General features: G+C 40.8%; 2 protein-coding genes across 4 annotated transcripts; one reads left to right on the top strand and one right to left on the bottom strand.

Annotated features, from left to right (window-relative positions):
* Positions 1 to 9,954: 9,954 nt before the first annotated feature.
* Positions 9,955 to 12,880, bottom strand: sod2 (superoxide dismutase 2, mitochondrial). Its single transcript, XM_073492358.1, has 5 exons — positions 12,786 to 12,880; positions 11,984 to 12,189; positions 11,750 to 11,866; positions 10,755 to 10,934; positions 9,955 to 10,624 (listed from the first exon to the last, which is right to left on the bottom strand). The coding sequence occupies exons 1-5, from the start codon at positions 12,830 to 12,832 to the stop codon at positions 10,479 to 10,481; spliced, it is 696 nt and encodes a 231-aa protein (XP_073348459.1). The 5' UTR covers positions 12,833 to 12,880; the 3' UTR covers positions 9,955 to 10,478.
* wtap (WT1 associated protein) lies at positions 12,746 to 20,933 on the top strand. Of its 3 annotated transcripts, none has more exons than XM_073492355.1 (8): positions 12,746 to 12,764; positions 15,036 to 15,073; positions 15,171 to 15,226; positions 15,327 to 15,385; positions 15,527 to 15,654; positions 16,858 to 17,036; positions 19,429 to 19,583; positions 19,719 to 20,933. In XM_073492355.1, the coding sequence occupies exons 1-8, from the start codon at positions 12,752 to 12,754 to the stop codon at positions 20,375 to 20,377; spliced, it is 1,287 nt and encodes a 428-aa protein (XP_073348456.1). In that variant the 5' UTR covers positions 12,746 to 12,751; the 3' UTR covers positions 20,378 to 20,933. The 3 variants fall into 3 exon arrangements, with proteins under 3 accessions (XP_073348456.1, XP_073348457.1, XP_073348458.1); XM_073492356.1 differs by lacking the exon at positions 12,746 to 12,764 and adding an exon at positions 14,295 to 14,459; XM_073492357.1 differs by lacking the exon at positions 12,746 to 12,764 and adding an exon at positions 14,778 to 14,796.
* The last annotated feature ends 550 nt before the right edge of the window (positions 20,934 to 21,483 follow it).

Raw genomic sequence — 21,483 nt, 5'->3', positions numbered from 1 at the left:
GTGGGCTAAGAAACTTCACCTGACTTTCTAACCCTAACTCGGCATGGGGGTGAGTAGATGATGACTGAATTTTCATTGTTGAGTGAACTTGTCCTTTAAAGTTTCAGAGAAATCCTGCTGATATTCGTGACCACCTGACTTTTCTTCCACTGCCCACACCTGATTAAATCCTGAACCAGTGAAATACCTACACATCTACAAGCTACACTGGCACAGATGTTGGTACAGATCCCCGGACGAAGAATCAAAATGACTTTAGTGACCAGATTTGTTCTCAAATCCACTTATACGGATCAGAATAATTTTTAAATGTATGATCTTTGTGACTTTTCATCCAGCATCATCACCTGGTTCTTCTGCCTAAAGTCTTTTGGCAGCTTTATCTATCTAACAGTCCAACAGTCCAAACAAAAAGCATATCAGCCTCACAGAGAGGCTAGCTCAGCTCTTAGTCTTGTTTATCTACAGCGCTGAAATTAAGCCAAGTTGACAGATTAATTATTTTATCGTTACTGTTTGAAGTGGAGCTTCTGGAGTGGGGACAAAGTGTCTTGTGCTGCTAATTATGCGTTTAAAAAGCTTGATGTTGTGTTGACAATGAGCAGCTCTTCCACAGCTGGGGAGTTTCTATTGTGTGGGTGTTTATAAGGAACGTCGAATCAAATGTAAATCTGAGCATAATTACTTTTGTGTGTGTGTGTGTGTGTGGAAGTGTGTCTGCATTCAAATGTGTCTGAATGGATGAAGATGCGTACACCGTGTTAATTCAGTCATCAACAATATGTTTGCATGTGTGTTGATCATAACCCCTGCAGAGTGCTGAGGCCCTGCATGGTGCCATGGTTGGTGAAAAAAAAACTGCTGCAGATGTGTGTGGATGAGGTCACTCACGTGCGGCCTTAAAGACTTACACTGATGCCGAATGGCCTCACATGGATGGGGTAGCAGCGGAGGGAGGAGGGGAGAGGACTAGTGAGAGAAACAGACAGCATGTGTCTCGGGCCAAAGACTGAATTACTTGTTAGCTAAATCTGTCCCGCCTTAATGAGACATTGTCGTCAAAGTGGAAGATTTCAGCTCGCAGGAAATGAAGGATGTCCTAGAAATTTGTCTCACGAATACTGACATTAATCAGCATGTTTGTTTTGAATCAGGCGACGGCTGCGATGAAGACACTTAATCTGGAATCATGAAAGGACGAGAAGAGAAAGAGGCCGAGACTTGGAGTAAAATAATGTGGCGGGAGTGAAATGAACAAGAGGAATCAGTGCAGCCAAAGAGGCTGTGTTAAGAAGGAATGGCAGTGAGAGAGTGGGTGAGTGTGAAATTAGCTGGGATAGCGGGAAGAATGCTTTGAGGCCTTATTTTTCTAAGACTTTCTCCCCGACTACTGGTTGGACTGCCAATAATGCATCTGTTTCTGAACACAGCAGTGACTATGGAAAATCCCCTGGCAGGAAGAATCTCCGTCGCACAAACAACACACATCAGGACACAAACATGGACATTAAACCTGTGGATCTACCTTCACTGTATCTATATTTAGATCTATTATTAAATTGACTCTGACTTTGACCTTTGCCCCCTACAGGCTTGCCCCTTTATGTCAATTAATTTTTATCCAGACCTCATCTGACACCACATCCTCTCTGGCCTCCAGCGCCTTTTTTTCTTCCTTACCCACGAGCTACCAACACTTCATGCCACATTCAAGGGTTTTAACCAGGCTGGTTCTTGTTACAAAGCTGCAGTCTAGACTTATTAACAAATGTTGGACCCTCTGCTCTGTTATTAAGTCACCATTTCAAACTGGATTCAGACCTGTGAGGGCCCACAGCAGGTGAAACAAGACGAGGAAAGGAAATGAGTTACAGAGCTTCCAAATGTCTCCCCTTAGACTTAAAACTCCTGTAGATGCCTTCACTGGAAACTTATCTTTTCTTTTTTCAAACTCTGGGGACAGGAAGTGAAAAATCTACCACTGCGACATTGGATGTGGCTTCTGACCTAAAGTCTTTTTTTTCATCTTCTCTTTTCAAAATACCTTCTGTTGTGACCGAGTCATTTTTTCCATGCTGGTTTCTGCTCCTAGTTTTCCATGTGGAGATGTGTTTAGACAGACAATGAAATATAACAGAGCAGAATGATGAATGGATTCTGATGGATTCTTGCAAAAATACAGACAACCGTCTCTTCTGTCCAGCATGATCTCATTATGTATGACATATGAAGTCCGCTGAGAGCAGTTTTCAGATTAAAATAGCATGCGATGACTATTGAACCCCACTACACATCAGATAATGAGCGTGGAGTTTTCGCTTAAGATTCTCAGTCATCCGGGACACTGCATGTCAGAGGCAACAGGACTTCCTGTTTGATCTCGATGATGATTCATCGATCACCACTCATCAGGTCGTGGCTTTTTTGGGCAGCGCCTTAGAGCGCCATTTTAACAGCAACAACATTTTTTCAGGCAAACAGAAACACATAAAAAGCAGATTTTCACAGTAAATTCTGACAGTAATTAGGCTTTTGCAATGCATGATGGGTAATAATTTGGGATATTACAGTCAGCTGCTGTGAATTTGATTTAAGCGGCACTCTGAAGCAACCGTAGAAAAAATAAAAACAGTACATTACGAGGAAATACTGTGATTAGGGTACATCACTACACAGTAAGTTACACATGCTAAAAGGCTTACAACATGCTAAAAGGATAACATGCTAACATGCTAACAGGCAAACAACAGGCTAGCAGGTCTACAAGTTGTCCACAAAGGTACACATGGTAACAACAGGCTGACACGCCAACACACAGCAGGCTAACAGGACTACAAGTCATCCAACAAGGTACTCAGGCAAACATGCTAACATGCTAACAGACCTACAAGTGGTACAACAGGCTGAGTGGCTAATGGGCTTACATGCTAAGACTGTTAGCTAAAAGTCCAATAGACTAATTCATTTATCATATACTGTAATATATATATATATATGTATATATATATATATATATATATATATATATATATATATATATATATATATATACATATATATTACAGTATATGATAAATGAATTAGTTTGTATGGCATGTTTGTATCCGTATATGTCAAAAACCAAAGTGGTCACACTCTTAGGCGAGATGAAAAGCCTCCTTTCATAAAGACAGATGAAAGGTGTACAAATAAAAGCACAAAGTGTCAGACAGCCTCTTCTTGAGGACATTATGGTGTAGCAATGAATGCAACTGGTTGTACACCTACATGGAAATAGGTCTGTGAAGACTGAAAAAACAAAGTTGGATGGATGGATGTGTATTAGGAAAGCTCATCAGTATCCATGTGGAATAAAAACTGTATTTAGTTACTCACAGTCATTGTTAACTTACTTACAATGAGGCTCAACTCACTTTATAACCACAATTCTCCTGCATGCACATCTGCCAAAGGCCCTGTTTTCCAGCCAGGATTCTTCTTCATTCCTCCTCCCTATGAAGAAAAATATCTGCTGCTGCTGCTGCTGCTGCTAACACAGCCAGCTTTCCACAGTGTGTTGGTAAAGGTTAAGAGGGAAAAATTGCTGAAACAGCTCAATGCGTTGGCATATACTGAACTGCTAATAGACTTTGTGTCGTGTTCAGCCTCATGCGCGCTCACGAACGTGCAACTTTGATCTATAATTGGTGAAGTTCAAACACGAAACATTACACACCCCTTTTCTGGTTTTATAAAGTCACAGGCTTGATGGAGAGTTGTTGAGTTGTGTTGTTTAAAGTAGCTACGGTACATAAACATGGAATCAAATCAGCATTAGGAGGATTTAAGATAAATGTCACCACTAAGCTCACATTTTACACATTTTTAGATTGATATTCTCTGAATGTGTGTTAGATTTATTATCATTATTATTAAACATGAATTAAAGCTAGACTGATAAATCAACTGATTATATTTTGGCTGATATTACTTTATTGCATAATGATACTGGCGTATATTTCAGCTAATAAATAACAAGACAGTGCAGTACGATGAGGTCAAAGATATTTCTGAGGTAGTGTTGGTGGAAACAGTGTCTTCATTATGTCTTATTCTTCACACATCTAGATTACAGTTCTTTTTAACTATATGTCCAAAGCAGAAAAAAACACAAGACAAGTCCGACTATCAGAAATCAAAACAGGTCATTTAAGCCAAACCACGGTGCTTTCTTAACCCTGACCAAGTGGTTTTTGTGCCTAAACCTAAACAGAGCATAACATCCAGTTTTATCGTATCTGTGGTTTTGCAAAAAAAAAGGACTTGACAAACATTTATTCTGGCGAACGGGTCTTACTTCCTTCAGTGCATGAGTTTAGACCAGCGTTTTAAAGTTTGATTTTTCGCCCTCTCTTTATCTACACTATCATACAATCAGGCTATTCTTCAGCCAGGTCATTCTTTTGATCCAGAAAGCCGACTTGTCCACACATTATCTGATCTGTTACCCAGTCACGGTCACCTTGTAAAGACAGTGTTACTGATTAGATACGGTCTCTGATCTTTCTTGGCTCGCAGCTTTCTGTCCCTCGTGCTTCACTCTCTGCTGGACTTAAACCAAAGACTTCATGAACATCAGACGGTTTCTGAGAGGTCATCTGAAAGATATCAATACTACTGGAGCCAAAACAATGTCAGGATTGCTTTATACATGATCACACTGACACAGATGTACTGTTAACACACTTTACAGAGCCAAGGAGGAGATGCATGAAAAAATAAACAAAATTCCATCTCTATCTGATCGATACCTCCAACATTTATCCATAATCTCTACCTGGAGCTGAAGGAGGAAGGATGTTTGTATGTGTTTGGGAAAGATCTTTGTTATACGAGGCCACCAGGAAAGACTGGTGTGTTTTTTTGCTTGAATCCAGTGGGAGCACTGTGGAGCAGGCATGGCTCAATTGCAGACAGGAAGTCAAGTCTGCCGCGCATGAAGGTCTGAAAGTCTCTTCCACTCTGACATCCTGAGTGCCCGGCCAACGAGGACCTGCTGAGTGCTGACTCTCAGCAAACGATGAGAGGAGACGGCCAATTTTTGACAGAAACACTTGATTAAATCCAAGGGGGATTATTGAATTAAAATCCAAGGTTTAATTGCCAGCATGGAGAAGGCAGCTTCAGAAATGATGGATATGGAAAAAGAGAAAATACAGGCAGAGGAAATCATTTCCAAACAACTTTTAAACAATGTGTCAGAGTGAAAGTTCTTCACTTTTGAGCTTCAAACACTGCTCCTGTATCACAGATTTGTAGGCCTGTAAAATATACCACGAAACAATACAGATTTGGGTTTACGAGGATAAATGTGTTTAAAAGTTGTCCTGTTAATGGAAAGAAGGATCTCTCTTCTGGAGTTTTTGTTCTTGCATGAGCTAGATTTGGCAACGAGAAGAGCATTTCATTTTTAAAAAGTAAAGCCAGTGATATCCGTGTGGATTTGTCAAGCTTGGATCAATCCCACATAAACCTAAATGACCCCGGGCCTGCAGTGATTTATTGCACTCTGCTGCCTAAACCATGTCCACAAGCCTTTAGACTCACTGGTGCAAGTGACTGTTACGTAACTGAGAAGAATTACCCAGATACAGTCACACCCTCTCGGCTAAAACAACCTTTTTCTCTCTTTTCTTTAAAGAGGAGAATTTCTCACAGAGAGATTTCCAGGTGAAGACACGTTAATGCTCAGATGAAACACGAACGGAGGCAGAGGAGAGCAAGTCATGTGGAGCTCATGAAATATACGTATACACCTTTACTTTATTCAAGCTCTTGAGGATGCTTCACCGTCTGTCTGGTCTTCTCAGCAGTCCTGATGAATCAATCACCCTGTCAGGCTGAGGTATCAAAGGTTCCCAACAAAACCCTCCTGCCTCAGACCCACTGAAATGTTTGGTTCCTGGCTCTCAGCGCCTGGTGAAGAGCTCCTTCTCCAAAGCACTCAAGACTCGGGCTCGGACCCAAACGGGTGCCCTGAATTTAGCTCCGTCGCCGATAGCTGCCAGGAACAACGGACGGCAAATGCTGGAAAGTTTTACCGCCTTAATGTTGACACTTCACTTTTTCGAATAGCTTTCCAGTCCAAATGGGACAACGACAGCTTGTGTAGGGCAAACAGCACCCGCGATCCACATCAGGCAACAATGTGGGAGAGCTTTGCAGGGCGGAGGAGATCGTCTGGAGCCTAGAAATGTGCTGACAAAGCTCCAAGGGTTAGGGAGACAGACGAGATTAAGGATTCTGACCTCAGTTCAGGAAAGAGTCATATGACAAGTATGCATAGCTTATCAGATTTGCTTAGAGGCAAATGAGACGTACTGATCTTTCAAGGCAGGTGTGAGTGCTGCTGAGGTTCACAACCTTTTCTGTCCACCATACAGCTCTTTGAGACACCTCATCATGTTCCAGATGTGTCCACTTGAATTACTTCCAGACTGGATGTTATTTCAGACTATTGATTATACAAAAGTAGAATTGTTACCATAACTTTGCGTTCAATTAAACTTTCAACATTTAGGTTACTGGGTGTCAGGGTTGTTTTAATGACTGATCCATTTGATTTATCATCATTTATTAATACTAGTTTAACTGTATTATTTTAGCAATCCTTTCCAACCATTTATCCAGTACCTTTAGCTAACTATTTCAACTGAGTATTGCTTTTATCTAACTTTTTCAACTAACTAGGACTATCCTATTTCAAACATTTATCCATCCTACTAATAGGCTAGTAGTAGGGCTGTCCAATACTATAAGCTAACTTGTTTTAATCATTTATCCATTAACTTTGGCTAATTATTCAAACGGATAATCCATCAGCTAGGCTACTTAGCTAGCTATTCATTACATTTAGCTAAGTGACCACTTATCTATTAGGCTACTTTCAGTCTTTTCACCATTGATTCATTCGCACTTTGCTGTTTTAACCAATTATCTATTACTTTTAGCTAATTATTTGAAATGACTATCTATTAGCTACTTAGCTAACTATCTAGTACTTTTAGCTATACCCATTTTAATGTAGCTAACTGGCCATTTATCTAGCAGGCTACTTTTCACAATTTACTCATATTAGCTTCCTATTTCAAACATTTAATCATTACTTTGCTTCAGCCAATTATTTCAACTGATTGTCCATTAGTTATTTAGCTACATATCCATTAGCCTAGCCTACTTTTAGCTATAACCACTTTATCAGTTAACTTTTACTGACCATTTAGGCTGGCTATTAGGCTACTTTTTCATCATTTATTCATAACTTTTAGCAAACTATTTCAACCATTTATCCATTATATTTGATTAGCTATTTGAACTGTTTAGCTATTCATATGTCTGTCAGTTCTTCTACACTTTTTCTGTAAACAAAAACCCAACAAAAGCCCAGAGAGACATAGAAAATAAATAAAATACAATAAATAATATTTTATTTGTGATCGTGTCAGTGGCTTTCTCTCTCTTGGCCATCCAACATTAATCTTTGAAATTTTGGACAACTTTACCATTGTTGTGCAAGAAAATGAAACCCTCTGTGTGCGGTAATACCAGTAAGAATTTGATTCAGTAAAGAATACGGTATGTGATGGGCACGATCCTCCACCACTTGTGCCCAGACAATGAAAAATAAGGATGTGAAACAAAGCCACATGCGAGCCTCACTGCATGCTTGTCTGCGCCCACTGAGAAACCGCACCAACAGCGGAGCTCGTATTTCCCAAAGTGTGTGCATCTGTGTGTGTGTTTGAGGGGAAGCTCAAGAAAACAGCCTTCTTTGTTGCAACTGAAAGTTAACCTGACTCACCACCAGATGGTTTCGCGAGGTCAATTCAAAATTCTTTCAAAGACTGATCAGCATGTGTTTAAACATCATCTTGGCTATCAGCGTATGTATGTCCCAAAGGTCCTATTGGATAAGCCACAGAGTTGAGTGTACGTTTCACTTTCAGCTTTTTTTGCAGAGGTTTTAGTGGCAGTTTTATGGAAAAAGTGCCACCAAAAGAAAAAGGGAGAGGAGAGAAAGAAGAAAGACAGAGTTAAACTCAGTGACTGAGACATTTCCCCAATATTTTCCTCTCTTCACTTCCAGAGGTTAAAGAAACTCTATCCTGAGTGAATTCCATCTTTTTTACGAGTTGTGGAAGAGGGAAATAATTTTTGGCACACCCAAACTTTAACAGAGCAAAAAGTAGGCCACATTTAGACAAACCATCATCTTATAAATGAGGGAGACTTCTGTTTTTAAACCCTGGAAATGTCTCCCAAATGAAACTCAAGTCTGTGTGCCAGTATTTATGGTTCTGATAAACTGAAGCAGTTCTTTGTCGCTCACTCCAAAAGCAGTTTGAAGTCAGTTGTCATTAGTTTGTCTGTTCCCACAGGCTTCCTGCTGCAGCTGGTTCCTGCCACATCATAATAGTTTGATATACTGTATATATAAGTCCCAAAGGGCGTGTAGGTCAGATTTAACAATAGTTATCCATGTTAAAATAGAGTCAAACTATGCCAATATGTTATGATTCATTGGATGACATGTTCTCATTTTTTGATTCAGTCAGTTACCTCACTCAATTAGCCGATTCTGGCCAAAATGTTACGTAATTAATAACCAAACCAAAATGTTGCCGATTCCAGTCTCACGATTGGAGTCTGGTCACCATGTGCTTGAACTCGACCATATCAACTGAAAACCACTTCACCTCCGCATCGTGACTCCACCTAAAGAAAAAGGGCGAGATCTCTGGAATCTCCACTGGCAAACTGGTCAGTCCTAATCGCTGACAGGAAGAGCGGAGTCACTTGGATGACGGGAGATTAGCCAGCTGGAAGCCATTTGTACAGTTGAAGTAAACTTGCCCGTGTTATTATTTTGAGGGACACCCCCTTTTTGACAAACTTCACACAGACACAGTGTCTTGTTAAAGCATTTTAACATGATAAAATGTAACTTCTTGGAGAAAGATAGTTGATTGTTGAGTCACCTCCCCAGGTCTGACTCAAGCTGTCAACCCGAGCTGTGTCAGTATTTGAAAGATCTGTGGATGAAGATCAATCAACTATCTTTGTCCAGGAAGTTATATTTTGTTTTGTTGCTTTAAAATCTATTGTGGGTTGCATGGATGGATGAAGAGACCTATTAACTGTTACTTCTTTGAGTTATGCCCAAATATATAACTCCCATACAGACATTTAAATACACTGGATTTTTGCAAAATGTGAGCGTTCATCTGAATGAACCAGACATCTACAACAGGAAACCTTTGGAAACACTGCCCTCTTCTGGTAACACTATGAAGAAGATGAGCAGATCGTGTAGTATACACTTTACTGATTTTACCACTCAGGTTCATGAGGTTTAAGAGATCAGGTTTACAGTACTAGACAGCATCTAATGTCCCCCAAACACAAGTGTTTACATATCTTAACTAAATCTTTTGATTGGACTGAAGCCAACCTGGCCATGTTTTAGATAAGAAAATCTTAAAACAAGCCACAGAAAAACAAATGTTGATAACCACCGTGTAGAGCAAAATAAGATGATTGCTGAGAATTACAGTCTGGGAGAGAGCTCTTTGAAGAGCTTTCTTGTTTTCTAAATATCCTACATGCCTCACCAAATTTGGTAAAACTATGCTTATCTTGAACATGCCACCAAAAACAATGTTCCCTGGCCTGTGTTAAACAGCCAGTAACAGTGATCTGATCTTTATCGTCATCGTCGTCGTGGGAGAGTATAAAGAACTAAACTGAAGAAAAAAGAAGCCTGTGTTGGTCAACACTCAATACAATCACCATGCTTTTATTTTTTCCTAAGTCATCCTTCTCTGACATGAATAACTCTCTAACTTTAAAACACATCTTAGAGTTTGTCTATAACAGCACATAGAAATAGAAGAATGAAGCACCAAACAATCAAGCTTTTATAATTGAAATCCTATAATTTTATTATAATACATCAAATACATGGACTGCAATAACATTGTCTGACTTTGGTGTGAGTTATTCTGACAAAGAAGAGCTCACTGAATAAGCAGTCTGGTTATCTGATACCTAGTTCACATGTATGGCAGCCAGTGTTTGGGTTTGATTAACAGAAGTCAGCCTCGATGTAAAGGGAGACCTATTTGTGCGTTGACAAAGTCTGGAGGTTGAGAACAGACCTGATATAAAAAGAACTTGCAAATAATTTTAAGTTTGCTTCAACCAGTGTGTGTGTGTGTGTGTGTGTGTGTGTGTGTGTGTGTGTGTGTGTGTGTGTGTAGGGCGGTGTGATTGCCATAAAGACAATATAATCTGCACCAATATAGGCAGTATTTCCACGATAATCAACTTTGAAGCAGATAATCATTTGAGAACTCAATGCAACCTGAACATTATTTGCAACTACTATTTGATCTAGGTCAAGGTGAAAGAAGTTATGGGAGATATCTGAGGATCAGATTCTACTTTTTGGCAGTCTGGAGGCGCTCGCTCACATTCTCCCAGCTGATGACGTTCCAGATAGCCTTCACATAGTCTGGCCGCACATTTTTGTACTGAAGGTAGTAGGCATGCTCCCATACATCGATACCGAGGAGGGGGATGAGACCTGAGGGTCAAAGACAGGAAACAATTACCGTGATGGCTCTATTTCATATGCGACACTGACAAAAGAAAGTATGAGCATAAAATGTAACTGATGTGCTGCGGAAAGAAAGTCAAATATGTTGTCAACTGACCTGTTGATCCCTGCAGGGGATCCTGGTTTGCACAAGCAACGATACGAAGTCTTCCACTCTCCTTGTCGTAGCCCAGCCAGCCCCAGCCCGAGCCCTGCACTGCCACTGTGGCAGCAGACATCTTGTCCTTCATCTTCTGGAAGGAGCCAAAGTCCTGCTTGATGGCCTCCATCAGCTCCCCTGCAGGAAGTGACACAGACAGGCGCTACTTTAGGGCAAAGCTAGACATTAAAAGCAAGGAGCAAAATCAGAAAGCATTTTCAGCAAAGTTTGCAAATTTATTTTTAATCAATTTATTTTATTTCTCCTAATCCTTTTGCAATAAATAATACAATCTTTGAGGAAAGCCATACAATATTGCGGATGCAAAATTACATTTAGGCAGCATCTTTCAGCACTAGGGGGCACTTGAGTCACGTTTTGCCCACCTGATGACTTGTTTTTGAATGCAAAATCCTCATAAAAACTTTGTCTTACTGGATACTTCGCACGCTACTCATTCACTTGTCTGAGCTTGCTCACTGGGAATGGCTGTCTTTGTTTTATATTGGTGGCTTATGATGAGCTAAGAGCTGAACAGAGCTACAGAATCAGCTGTACACTCCCAGTGGGTTCAGCACTATTAATGAGCTTAACGTGACATTATAGAGCCATGTGTTGCTTAATGTAGGTTTAATCAAAAGGCTCACTATGTATTTTGGGGAGGAATGTTTTAATCAGAAGAGAAAAAACAAACTGTTTTCATGACTGAATAAACTGAATAAACAAACACCACAATTTCATACTGTTTTATTTTGTTTATATGTGGCGGACCCTGCCACCTCTCTAGCATCAAATAGTGTTCTGGGGACCTTATCTTCCTCTGAGAACAGCTTGTTTATTCAGTTATAGAAAAAATAAATACTTCTGATGTTGGTGCCCCTTTAATTACAAAACAAAGTGTAGGAAAAATGGGGTGACAAGCTGTTCAGGTTTTGCACGCACTTCTGCCTTACCCTGTGGCTCGCCTCCTCCGTTCGGAGACAGGTTTGTCCAGAAGATGGTGTGATTAATGTGGCCTCCTCCATTAAACTTCAGAGCAGGCTGGAGAGCAACCTGTGCTGTCACATCTCCTACAATACAAGCCAAATACAGGCAGGTGAATACAAAGACATCAGATCTGTCAAAAGACATTTGACTGTTGACGTTTGAGACAAATCTACAGTTTGCTTTTGCTTTTGTGTTTGTACCCTTTGCTAGCGCCTCCTTATATTTCTCCTCTGTGACGTTGAGGTTGTTGACATATGTGGCATGGTGCTTGCTGTGGTGCAGCTGCATGATCTCTGCGTTGATGTGGGGCTCCAGGGCACCATAGTCGTAGGTCAGGTCAGGGAGCGTGTGCTTCTGCCTCGATGCAGCTACCTGGTTTATAGTTTGGCTCAGGCTGGCTGCACACCTGAAGCAAAGAGGGGAGGGGAGAGATTTACCAACCAAACCATACTATTAGAAATAAAATTCAGTACAGGATAGTATAAAGGCAGCCAACTGGAAAGAGAAACTGACATGACATGTTAGAGTATAACCAGTTTCAAATATATGGAGAGACAAAAGTAACTTGGCTACTAGTGATGCCTGTGTGATTAAACTGCACAATATTAGCCCAGGATTGCCTAACACAGGTAGCTGTATTAGCTTAAGTTGCATCAGTTTGATAAGCCTTCAGCAGCTGGCTTTCAGCTACACAACATTATGACGTTAGTTTTGAATTAACATCCAGTAGTTATGTGGTTAACTAGATATTAGCTGGAGGCACCGAGTTAGGTGTGGTCAAGCGTGCCCGAATATAAAAACAGCCTTTGTTTTGGTGCGCCACAAGCTAACCTTGCTGAGCTGCTGATATAAGTTAGCATCCTAGCTAGCTAACTGTTAGCTCTGCTAAACAACTGTCTCAAGTTCACGAGCAGTCGCCGCTAACAGGAGCCAGCTGATCTAAGTCCGTGTGCACTCTGGACAAGGCAATGGCACCAAACGGTAGGTTGATATCAGTTTTACCTGCGTATTTGACCAACTCTGCAAAGCATGTTCACGATAGAGCTCATACACGAGATAGAGTTGACACTCTTGGTGACTGCCCTTGAAAGTGTGCAATTTCAACCTGACAGACCGAGGACCGTACCATTATGGTCGAGTGGGGGTGTGGCGAGAGTGTACAATAATTAGACAAACTTCAACTGCCACAATTAAAGCCACCACTCAATTCATAAATATGGAAAGATACAATAATATGGCTTGTGTGATGAAAACGTAATATGCTGAAATATATTTAAACACACTAGATTATGCATTTACCCCTCCCTCCTCCCCTCTTCTATAACATTGTTCCAACTCGCCCTCCTGGTTGGTTTCAGAGGCCTCAATAAAAGTGCAAGAAGCACAGCAGAAGTTTCATTGTATATTTTGTTATTGAAACAATTTACTCACGTCTATTAATTATATTACATTATATTACATGACCGTTTTGAAATATGCAATGATAATGTGAATACACAGTATTTTATAAAATAAAATATATCCATAATATAACTATAGCCTAATTAAATCACATATGTAGTCTGCACAAGCATAATTATTACAACTAACCGCGAGGTAAAAAATATCACGTGAACACATCATCTATCCATCGGAGGGAATGCCAGAGATCGTCCATGTTAAAGCAAATGAATCACTCAGGGATTAAAACCAAGAAGACCTCAGTATTTGTGATAAAAATATAACTTTTAGATGTTGTCACTTATGCAATTATGTGCAACAAAAACAAAAAATTTGAGGCAGGCATAAAACTCAAGGGAATGATGAGCCTCAACTCACAATTACTGATGCACCAAAAATGATGTATTAAAGGCAATTTATAGTTAAGAAAAGTTGAATGAAAGGGCAGCACAGCACACCACAGCACTACATCTACTGCCGCAAAAACTACATGAAGTACTGCAGTCAGTGATTATCATCTACATATTGTTTTCCTAATTAAACATTTTGTCGACAAAATATCCAAGATACTTTCCCAGAGCCCAAGCAGATGTCTTAAAATTGCTTGTGTCATCCAACCAAGAGTAAAGATGTTAAAAACCTGCAAATATTTACACTGAGAGGCAGGAACCAGGGAGTTATTTTGGCAACGATCAGATTATAAATCTTAAAAATGAACAGATTAATAGGTTATCAAAACGGTGAATGATTTTTCATTGGTAAGTTAATCAGAAAATTGGAGCTTTCACATAAACCTGATTAATAATAATAATAATAATAATAATAATAATAATAATAGAATCATAATCATAATAATGAGGAAATGCCACGTTCCATAGCTTTCTCCGAAATAAACAATCATGAACTATTGTCATTTAACTGTAAACATTACTGTATTTGAGCATTTTCCACAAGTATCTCGTCTCTGCATCGTTTTTCGGATCCGGAAATCGCGGCAGAGTGAGAGGTCTTTCTTCTTCTCCCCCGTCTCTGGCTGTGCTCTGCAGCAACGCGAGTGCAGCAGCTCGGTCAGAGCCATTCTGTCCTGCCTTCAGTGACGAAGATGATGTTGATCACGCCGAACCGAGGCAACTACATATAAATTAACAGCGAGTTTTTAACGTAGTTGCAATTTTCCTCCTTATAAAGAACTAGTGAAGCCGAGAAGCCCCAGAAACATCGAGAGAAACGGGTCTGGTGAGTGTTTTGAGGGCTGTAGGCCCGATTTCTGCAGCCAAGAGCCCGCTAGTTTCAGGAAAAGGAGCGCAAGGGAGGGAGTCATTTCCTTCACCGCCATTTTGTGATAACAAGGAGCCGAAAACAGAGCCAAGAATTGCATGCTGTCAGGCGGAACATAAAGAAAATACAGTCGCTCAAACGTGTACCTTCACATCTTGTATTTATTTTGCTAGCGGATGCTAAATGTTAGTAGCACGCCAGAGTTAACCTTGGTTAGCTTATTTCTATCGCTTGCTATCCATCGTTGCTTGCCTGCCACACCAGCTAACATAGGCTCGACACCTCTTATGAACTGGTAATGTTCAACTTTTTTATTTTGGTCGGCCTGGTGGTTAACTCACTCGTCACACGCCATTAGCTTCGTTTGGTTGGGGGGAAACCACAGCATTAGTTTCAAATCAGCCAAGTTGTCATACATGTCATATTTCACTGCGTGTGGACAGTCAGCGCGTTACAGCTGAAGATGATGCAGTCGCTTGAACACACGACACCAAGCTATTGATTAATGATGTTTCCTGTCACTTTCACTTGTAGAGTTCACAATGACCAACGAGGAGCCTCTTCCCAAGAAGGTGAGTGTCTTTTCTAGAAAACCTTCATGTCCAAATGTGAGCCTGATTATCTTACTGTCTTCTGTGTCTAACCCACCCTCTGTTTTCTTCTCTACAGGTTCGCCTCAGTGAATCTGACATGAAGACCCTGACCAGGGAGGAGCTGTGCACAAGGTAAATAACAGCTCTACAGGTAGAGATTAATTATGTTGTGGGGAAACTTGATCTATTTCGCTTGAGCTGTTAATGTTTACACATGTTCTGCTCCTCTCAGATGGAAGCAGCATGAAGCATATGTCCAGGTCCTGGAGGCAAAATATGCAGATCTGTGTTGTAAGTACATCTGCTGTTACATAAAATGTCATCCAATACGACAGGGTTTCTCCTGCCAGCAGTAATCACTATAGTGGCTGCCTGAGAAAGGGACACGTCTTCTGATGCACTTTCTTTCCTTCCCCTCTTCCCCCGTCTTAGCCAATGATGTAACTGGGCTGAAGGAGTCGGAGGAGAAGCTCAAGCAGCAGCAGCAGGAGTCTGCACGCAGGGAGAACATCTTGGTCATGCGACTTGCCACCAAGGAGCAGGAAATGCAAGAGTGCACAGTATGTATCTATTCCTCCACTTTGTTGATGCATCTGATATGATTATGGGATACACAATTGTTTTACTCAAAGCGAGAGCATTAGACTTTTTACATTGTGAAGCCAGAATTGCTGATCTCTAACAAAAATCCAGCTACCCTGTGGCTGTAGTTAACCATTACTTGCATTATTCATTAGTTATTGGATTTTTTTTGTGTAATTGATGGCTTTGACAAATGCTTCAAATCAAATCAAGTTGCCATGTCTTAAAATTGGCACAAAAAACCTTAAAGTACACTGTAAGATACAAGAAATAATTTCTTAAAGCTGGAATCCTCCAATTTTCTCTCTGCAGACTAGCCTACCAATTGGCATCATTTCAGCACTGCACTAGACCTTGTATTCATTCATTTGCATGGTATGTAGGCTAAAGGTTAATAGTGTCAAAGAGGGCAGCCTTTGCTCTTATCAGATTGACAGCTCAGTGGATCACCCAGTGGCTTTACGGCAGCACATGCCATTCTTACAGGGCAGCTGAGGTAAACACGACACACACCGCCAGACACAGGTTAGAGAGGTTTTTTAACTCGTGTCTCGTTGTCACCTTTACCATTTGTGGCTGAAATAGTTTAATTCTCATCTGGCTGTTGTGTTTTGAGGCATATTAGCTGCACCTTTTGCCTCTAATGCAATGACATTTAAATCAGTTCTGAGGTCATCATAACTGTGACTTCAGCAGGTGAGTTTTAGTTGGTTTTGAACTTGTCTGGTCTTCTTCAACTGAAAATTCTCCGGGTGTGTCTTGGAATGCAGCTCATGTCGAACAAAAGCTTTAATTACAGAGTTCAAATGGCTATGTAATTAAAGATTAATCCCGATAGTCCTTGATCTAAGTATTTTGAATTTGCAGCAATCTGTATCTAAATCTATATTCTTTTGAAAGCTGCTGTTTGAAAAGGCCACACGCACAAAACGCTCGAGTCCTGACCTTTAGTAACATCCAGTTTGTTATCCAGGGGCTCAGGATTGAAAAGTTGTCTGATGATCTTAAAAATATTGGTGGATTTTAGAACCAAACAGTTTAAATTCATCTGATATTGGGGTACATTTTTACATGTGACTTCATGACTGGAAACTGGACAAGCTAAAGGACTGGTGCTCATAAAATTATAAAGTACTTCTACACTTTTCCAGTCACTAACACCTGCTTGTTTTATCCTGCAGACCCAGATCCAGTACCTCAAGCAAGTCCAGCAGCCGAGTGCGGCCCAACTGCGGTCATCCATGGTGGACCCAGCCATCAACTTGTTTTTCCTCAAAATGAAGGCTGAACTCGAACAGACTAAAGACAAACTGGAGCAGGCCCAAAATGAACTGAGTGCCTGGAAATTTACACCTGATAGGTAAAGACAATCAAAATAACCCCCCTCCCCCACAAAAAAGTCAAGACTTCCTCATGCCCCCCACCCTCACGCTCACTGCAGGCATGCAGGAACAATGGTGGGGTGGAAGGCTGACAAATGCTGTACTCACCACGAGACTCAGACTTTACAGAAAGCCAGTCACTGCAGAACAAAACTGTTTTTGTACTCTTGCACTGTGCCAGCTACATATCACATAACCTAAAGTGAAAAGACAGTATGGTCAGGTGACACTTGTGTTTCAGCTCTCTCCCCTCGTATCCCCTCACCGTCCATGGGCCTGAAGGAGTCCGGACTGTTCCTGAAGAGGTGGTCACTCACTTCCCAACACGGATATATGCCCTCCCCGCACCCTCAGCTCAAACCAGACAGTACACATATTAAATAGGGGGGTCATGGTGGAGGGTGAGTCAGGCAGGGAGCATCCCTAGCCTAAAGCAGCAATTGAACATTTTACAGACAATTCCCATACTTGGTTTATAAAGACATTTAACTGTGGATTACACCACACACATACCCCTCTAGTCTGCCTGAGAAACGTAAAGACTTTTTGGACAGTCTAGATACATTGCAGTAACATGAGGACAGTGTCTAGGATTTAAAAGTAAGACTCTGGGGGGAAGAGCCACTAGAAATGGTGTTAAGACTGTGAGCGGAGCCAGATCCTCGGTCCACAGAGGACTGTGGTTCAGGCATGAGGGTCCAGTCGCCTGTGTCTCTGAACATGGGCCCACTCACGGTAGAGTGTATTTACATGTTTTATTTTGTGACTTGTTTCTTTTTATCTGCATTTCATTTGATCTTTCTCTTGTTTCTCTGAAACAAACACTTACTGCAGTGTGTGTGAACCAAGAAGCACGATTGGCTTTGATTGTTTACGTAAAAACATTTGAACTTTGACGATGAATTAAGCTTTGCTCAATTCTTCAGATCCATACCAAACACACTGCTGTAGGTGCACGGAGTCTTGTTTTCAAGTTGTGAATGCAAATGTCTTTAACAAGTCATGTTATGAGTTGATGGAACTGTATTCATTGTATCTCTGTGTATTTTTGTTATTGACCTCACAATCTCTCCCTCAGCCTTTAACGCTAATAGCTGATGAGACATTTATCTCTCACCTGTGTGACACAGATCTTAGCCACTGTTTTCACAATGAAACGCACGTGGAATCTGTTTTGTCTTTTCATGTCTTTTTTAAAACAAAGCCATACTACACTCTCACACTTAGGTGAGACAGTGAGATTAGAGCTGGTAGTGTTTACACAGCCTACATCTTCCCAGTCCTTAAGAGAAACTGATGGTTATGATGACCACTAAACTACTGAGAAGAAGTGCAGTAAATGCAGTTAAGTAAATAATGTGCAGTGCGTAATTTTAATGACAACATTAAGAATAACTTACATGGTTTTCTGAGCTGTTTAAACTTAAATGACTGCTTCTGCTTTTAGAGGGTGAAGTTGCTGAGTAATTAAATTAATTTAATGTTTATATTTAACTTTCCACTGGCCAGATGACTTTCTATAGGTATTTAAAGACTAAATAGATAGCAGTTATGGTTTTAAATAATGTGTATGCCTGTCATATGTTTGCAATTTTGGCTTCTTGATTAGGGCTTTGGTAAAGCATAAACACAATAACTGCTTATGTATGAAAAACCAGGTGTGCAGGACTGTTGGAGTGCTCTTTAACCTGTTGAGAAAGCGGCACCTCAAGCTGTTTAATTTGACTGTTGAAACACTTTCTCCTGTGTATTTAAAGTGATGACTACACGAAACAGGTGCCTGGTTCTGCAGTGCACATTTCCATTTTTGCTACTCAGTTAAGGGTTGATATTTAAATTGTAGTTTTTTTGTAGCGTGTCAATTTTAATATAACTCTGTGACATTTTTCATTCTGCTGCGAGTGCGTTTGAATGTGAGAATTTGGTTGCGGCAGAATTTCTACAGTTCATTTCAACGTGCTCACTTGTCGTCAATATGCAACATGTTGAATTAAGATAAAGTGTAAGAATGGATGTATCAGTTACAGAGAAATGTGGGTCTAGATAGTGTGCTGTGGAGCCACAGTGAGGACCATAGATGTTTAATGTATTCATAATTTAATAATTTAGAGAAAAAATGTACTTTGGATCTTCTCAAGAAAATAATGTACATTTATTTGTACTGAACCAATTGATTCCTGATAATTTTATTGGAATCAAATTGATATAATAAGAATCTTGTTGTGACAACAGAGTCATTTAGGGATGGCTAGGTCGAAGAGTTTTGTTAGGTTGTGGATCAGTCAGTTGGAACAGATTCAGTGGCACCTCTTTGCCTGTCATCTTTGTCTCCTGGTTCACTGTGTGATGTGAGACTTGTTTCCCTTGCAGCCAAACGGGGAAGAAACTGATGGCCAAGTGTCGAATGCTGATTCAGGAAAACCAGGAGCTGGGTAGGCAGCTGTCACAGGGACGCATCGCCCAGCTGGAGGCTGAGCTAGCCCTGCAGAAGAAGTACAGCGAGGAACTCAAGAGCAGCCAAGACGGTGAGGACATGAGCAGCATCCACATCTTTCAGCCTGACCAGTTTAACTTCAAGTCAAGTCTTACTTTTAACATACTACTGTTGAGTTGGTTTTTGATTTTGTTCTTTTTCTGTTCTGATCTCCCGTCTCTCCCAGAGCTGAATGACTTTATCATCCAGCTGGACGAGGAGGTGGAGGGGATGCAGAGCACCATTCTCGTCCTGCAGCAGCAGTTGAAAGATTCTCGTCAGCAGCTGACTCAAACTCAGGGGTCAATGGCCGGAGCGGGACCCAGCAGGACTTCACCCACTGCTTCCAGCTCGTCCGCTGAGCCGTCCACCCAGCCTGAGCAGGCCAGCGCACCCTCCGAACCAATGGGCAAAGACTACGGGAGGGTCTCCAATGGACCAAGCAACGGCAACTCATCCCAGAGGAGCGAGACCACCACACCCAGCCTGTACCGGGAGGTAAGCAGCACAGAGGAAGACTTTCCCATGTCCCCCATGGTCTCCAGCCCCGGCGAAGCTGAGACCAAGCTGTCCAACCACTCGGAGGAGGCGTCAGGGAGTCAGACTGCTGCTGGGAGAGTTGGAGGACCTGTGGGTTTCGGGAGCCAGCTGAGTGCAGGGTACGAGAGCGTGGACTCTCCGACGGGCAGCGAGACATCATTGACTCAGCACTCGAATGACACAGACTCCACCACCGACCCCCATGAGGACAAGGCTGCCCTGGTTACCAAGGGCACCAGGACTGCAGGGTCACGGCACGCTCAGAACGGCCTGGACTCCAGCACGAGCGACAGTGTGGTTTTGTAATGTACTTTGACACGTACTGTCTTTTCTTTTTTTATACAATATACAAACAAGGCAACAAACGCATAGTCTGTAACACAGCACTGCTGTCCAAGACGTTTTGTTTTCACCCTCCTCCCCTCGCCTATCGTGATGCCTCTGTCACATTTGTGTTGCTAAACAGGGATGTAACAGGTATGGGTTAATGTTAGATTTGAAGTGAGTGGATGTATGATTTAAAACTAGTCCGTTTCATTCTGCTGTTTATTTGAGCACGTCTATGCTGTTCTTGTTTGAGCTCTTGACACTGAAATGGGGCATCTGGTGTTGTAACTCATCGTCAAAAGTCAGTAAAATCACTGAATTGCAGTAGCTTCGCAATATTCAAGGTCATTTTTAGATGTTGGCCTGTGTTTTTTTTTTTTTTTTTTAATGCAATTTTAATTTTTCATTGAGGAAAAAAAAATTCTGTTCAAAAGATTCTGTTGAATTGTGAGTAGTTTATATGCGATGTTCATATTATTCTGACTTCAGTCCTTTTCATGTACTGACCAAATACCAATAAAGATTTTTAATACTATTCAGTGAAAGCCATTATTACTACCACCAATATATTAATATGAAAACTCATTGAGCTGAAGCATAAAAATTTAAAAGGCCTCCTCATATAGTCTACTCCACTGAGTCAATATTACATGTATAAAAAAGTGTATATAAGGGGTTTGCTTTGTGTTAAGACTTGTCTTAATTTTAGATCATCATAAACCTCAGATGAACATAATTTGGGCTATGTGATATGATCAAGCTTTATTTATCCTAGGAGGGAAATAAAGCATTACAACAGAATATAATTTTGAAGAAGACTGAAATTGTAGAGAGAACAAGTAGAAACAATACATATGTACAGATAAATCAATTAAAAGCATTTATTGTCATGTACAGTTAAAGAACATGTTTCCCTGTACAAAATTTATCCTTTTCCTTCCACTCTGTATGCTGTTTTATGATGAAACGGGTATAAAATTAAAAAAGATGTGAACAGAAGATGTGAATGTAATACGTGAAAATATACACTATTATACTGTTTAAGTACAAATACAAAAGATCAAAGTTAGAAAGCTTGAGTATAA

The sequence above is a fragment of the Pagrus major genome, chromosome 22 (genome assembly GCF_040436345.1).
Source record: "Pagrus major chromosome 22, Pma_NU_1.0".
NCBI lineage: Eukaryota > Metazoa > Chordata > Actinopteri > Spariformes > Sparidae > Pagrus > Pagrus major.
This window is presented reverse-complemented; position numbering and strand designations above follow the sequence as displayed.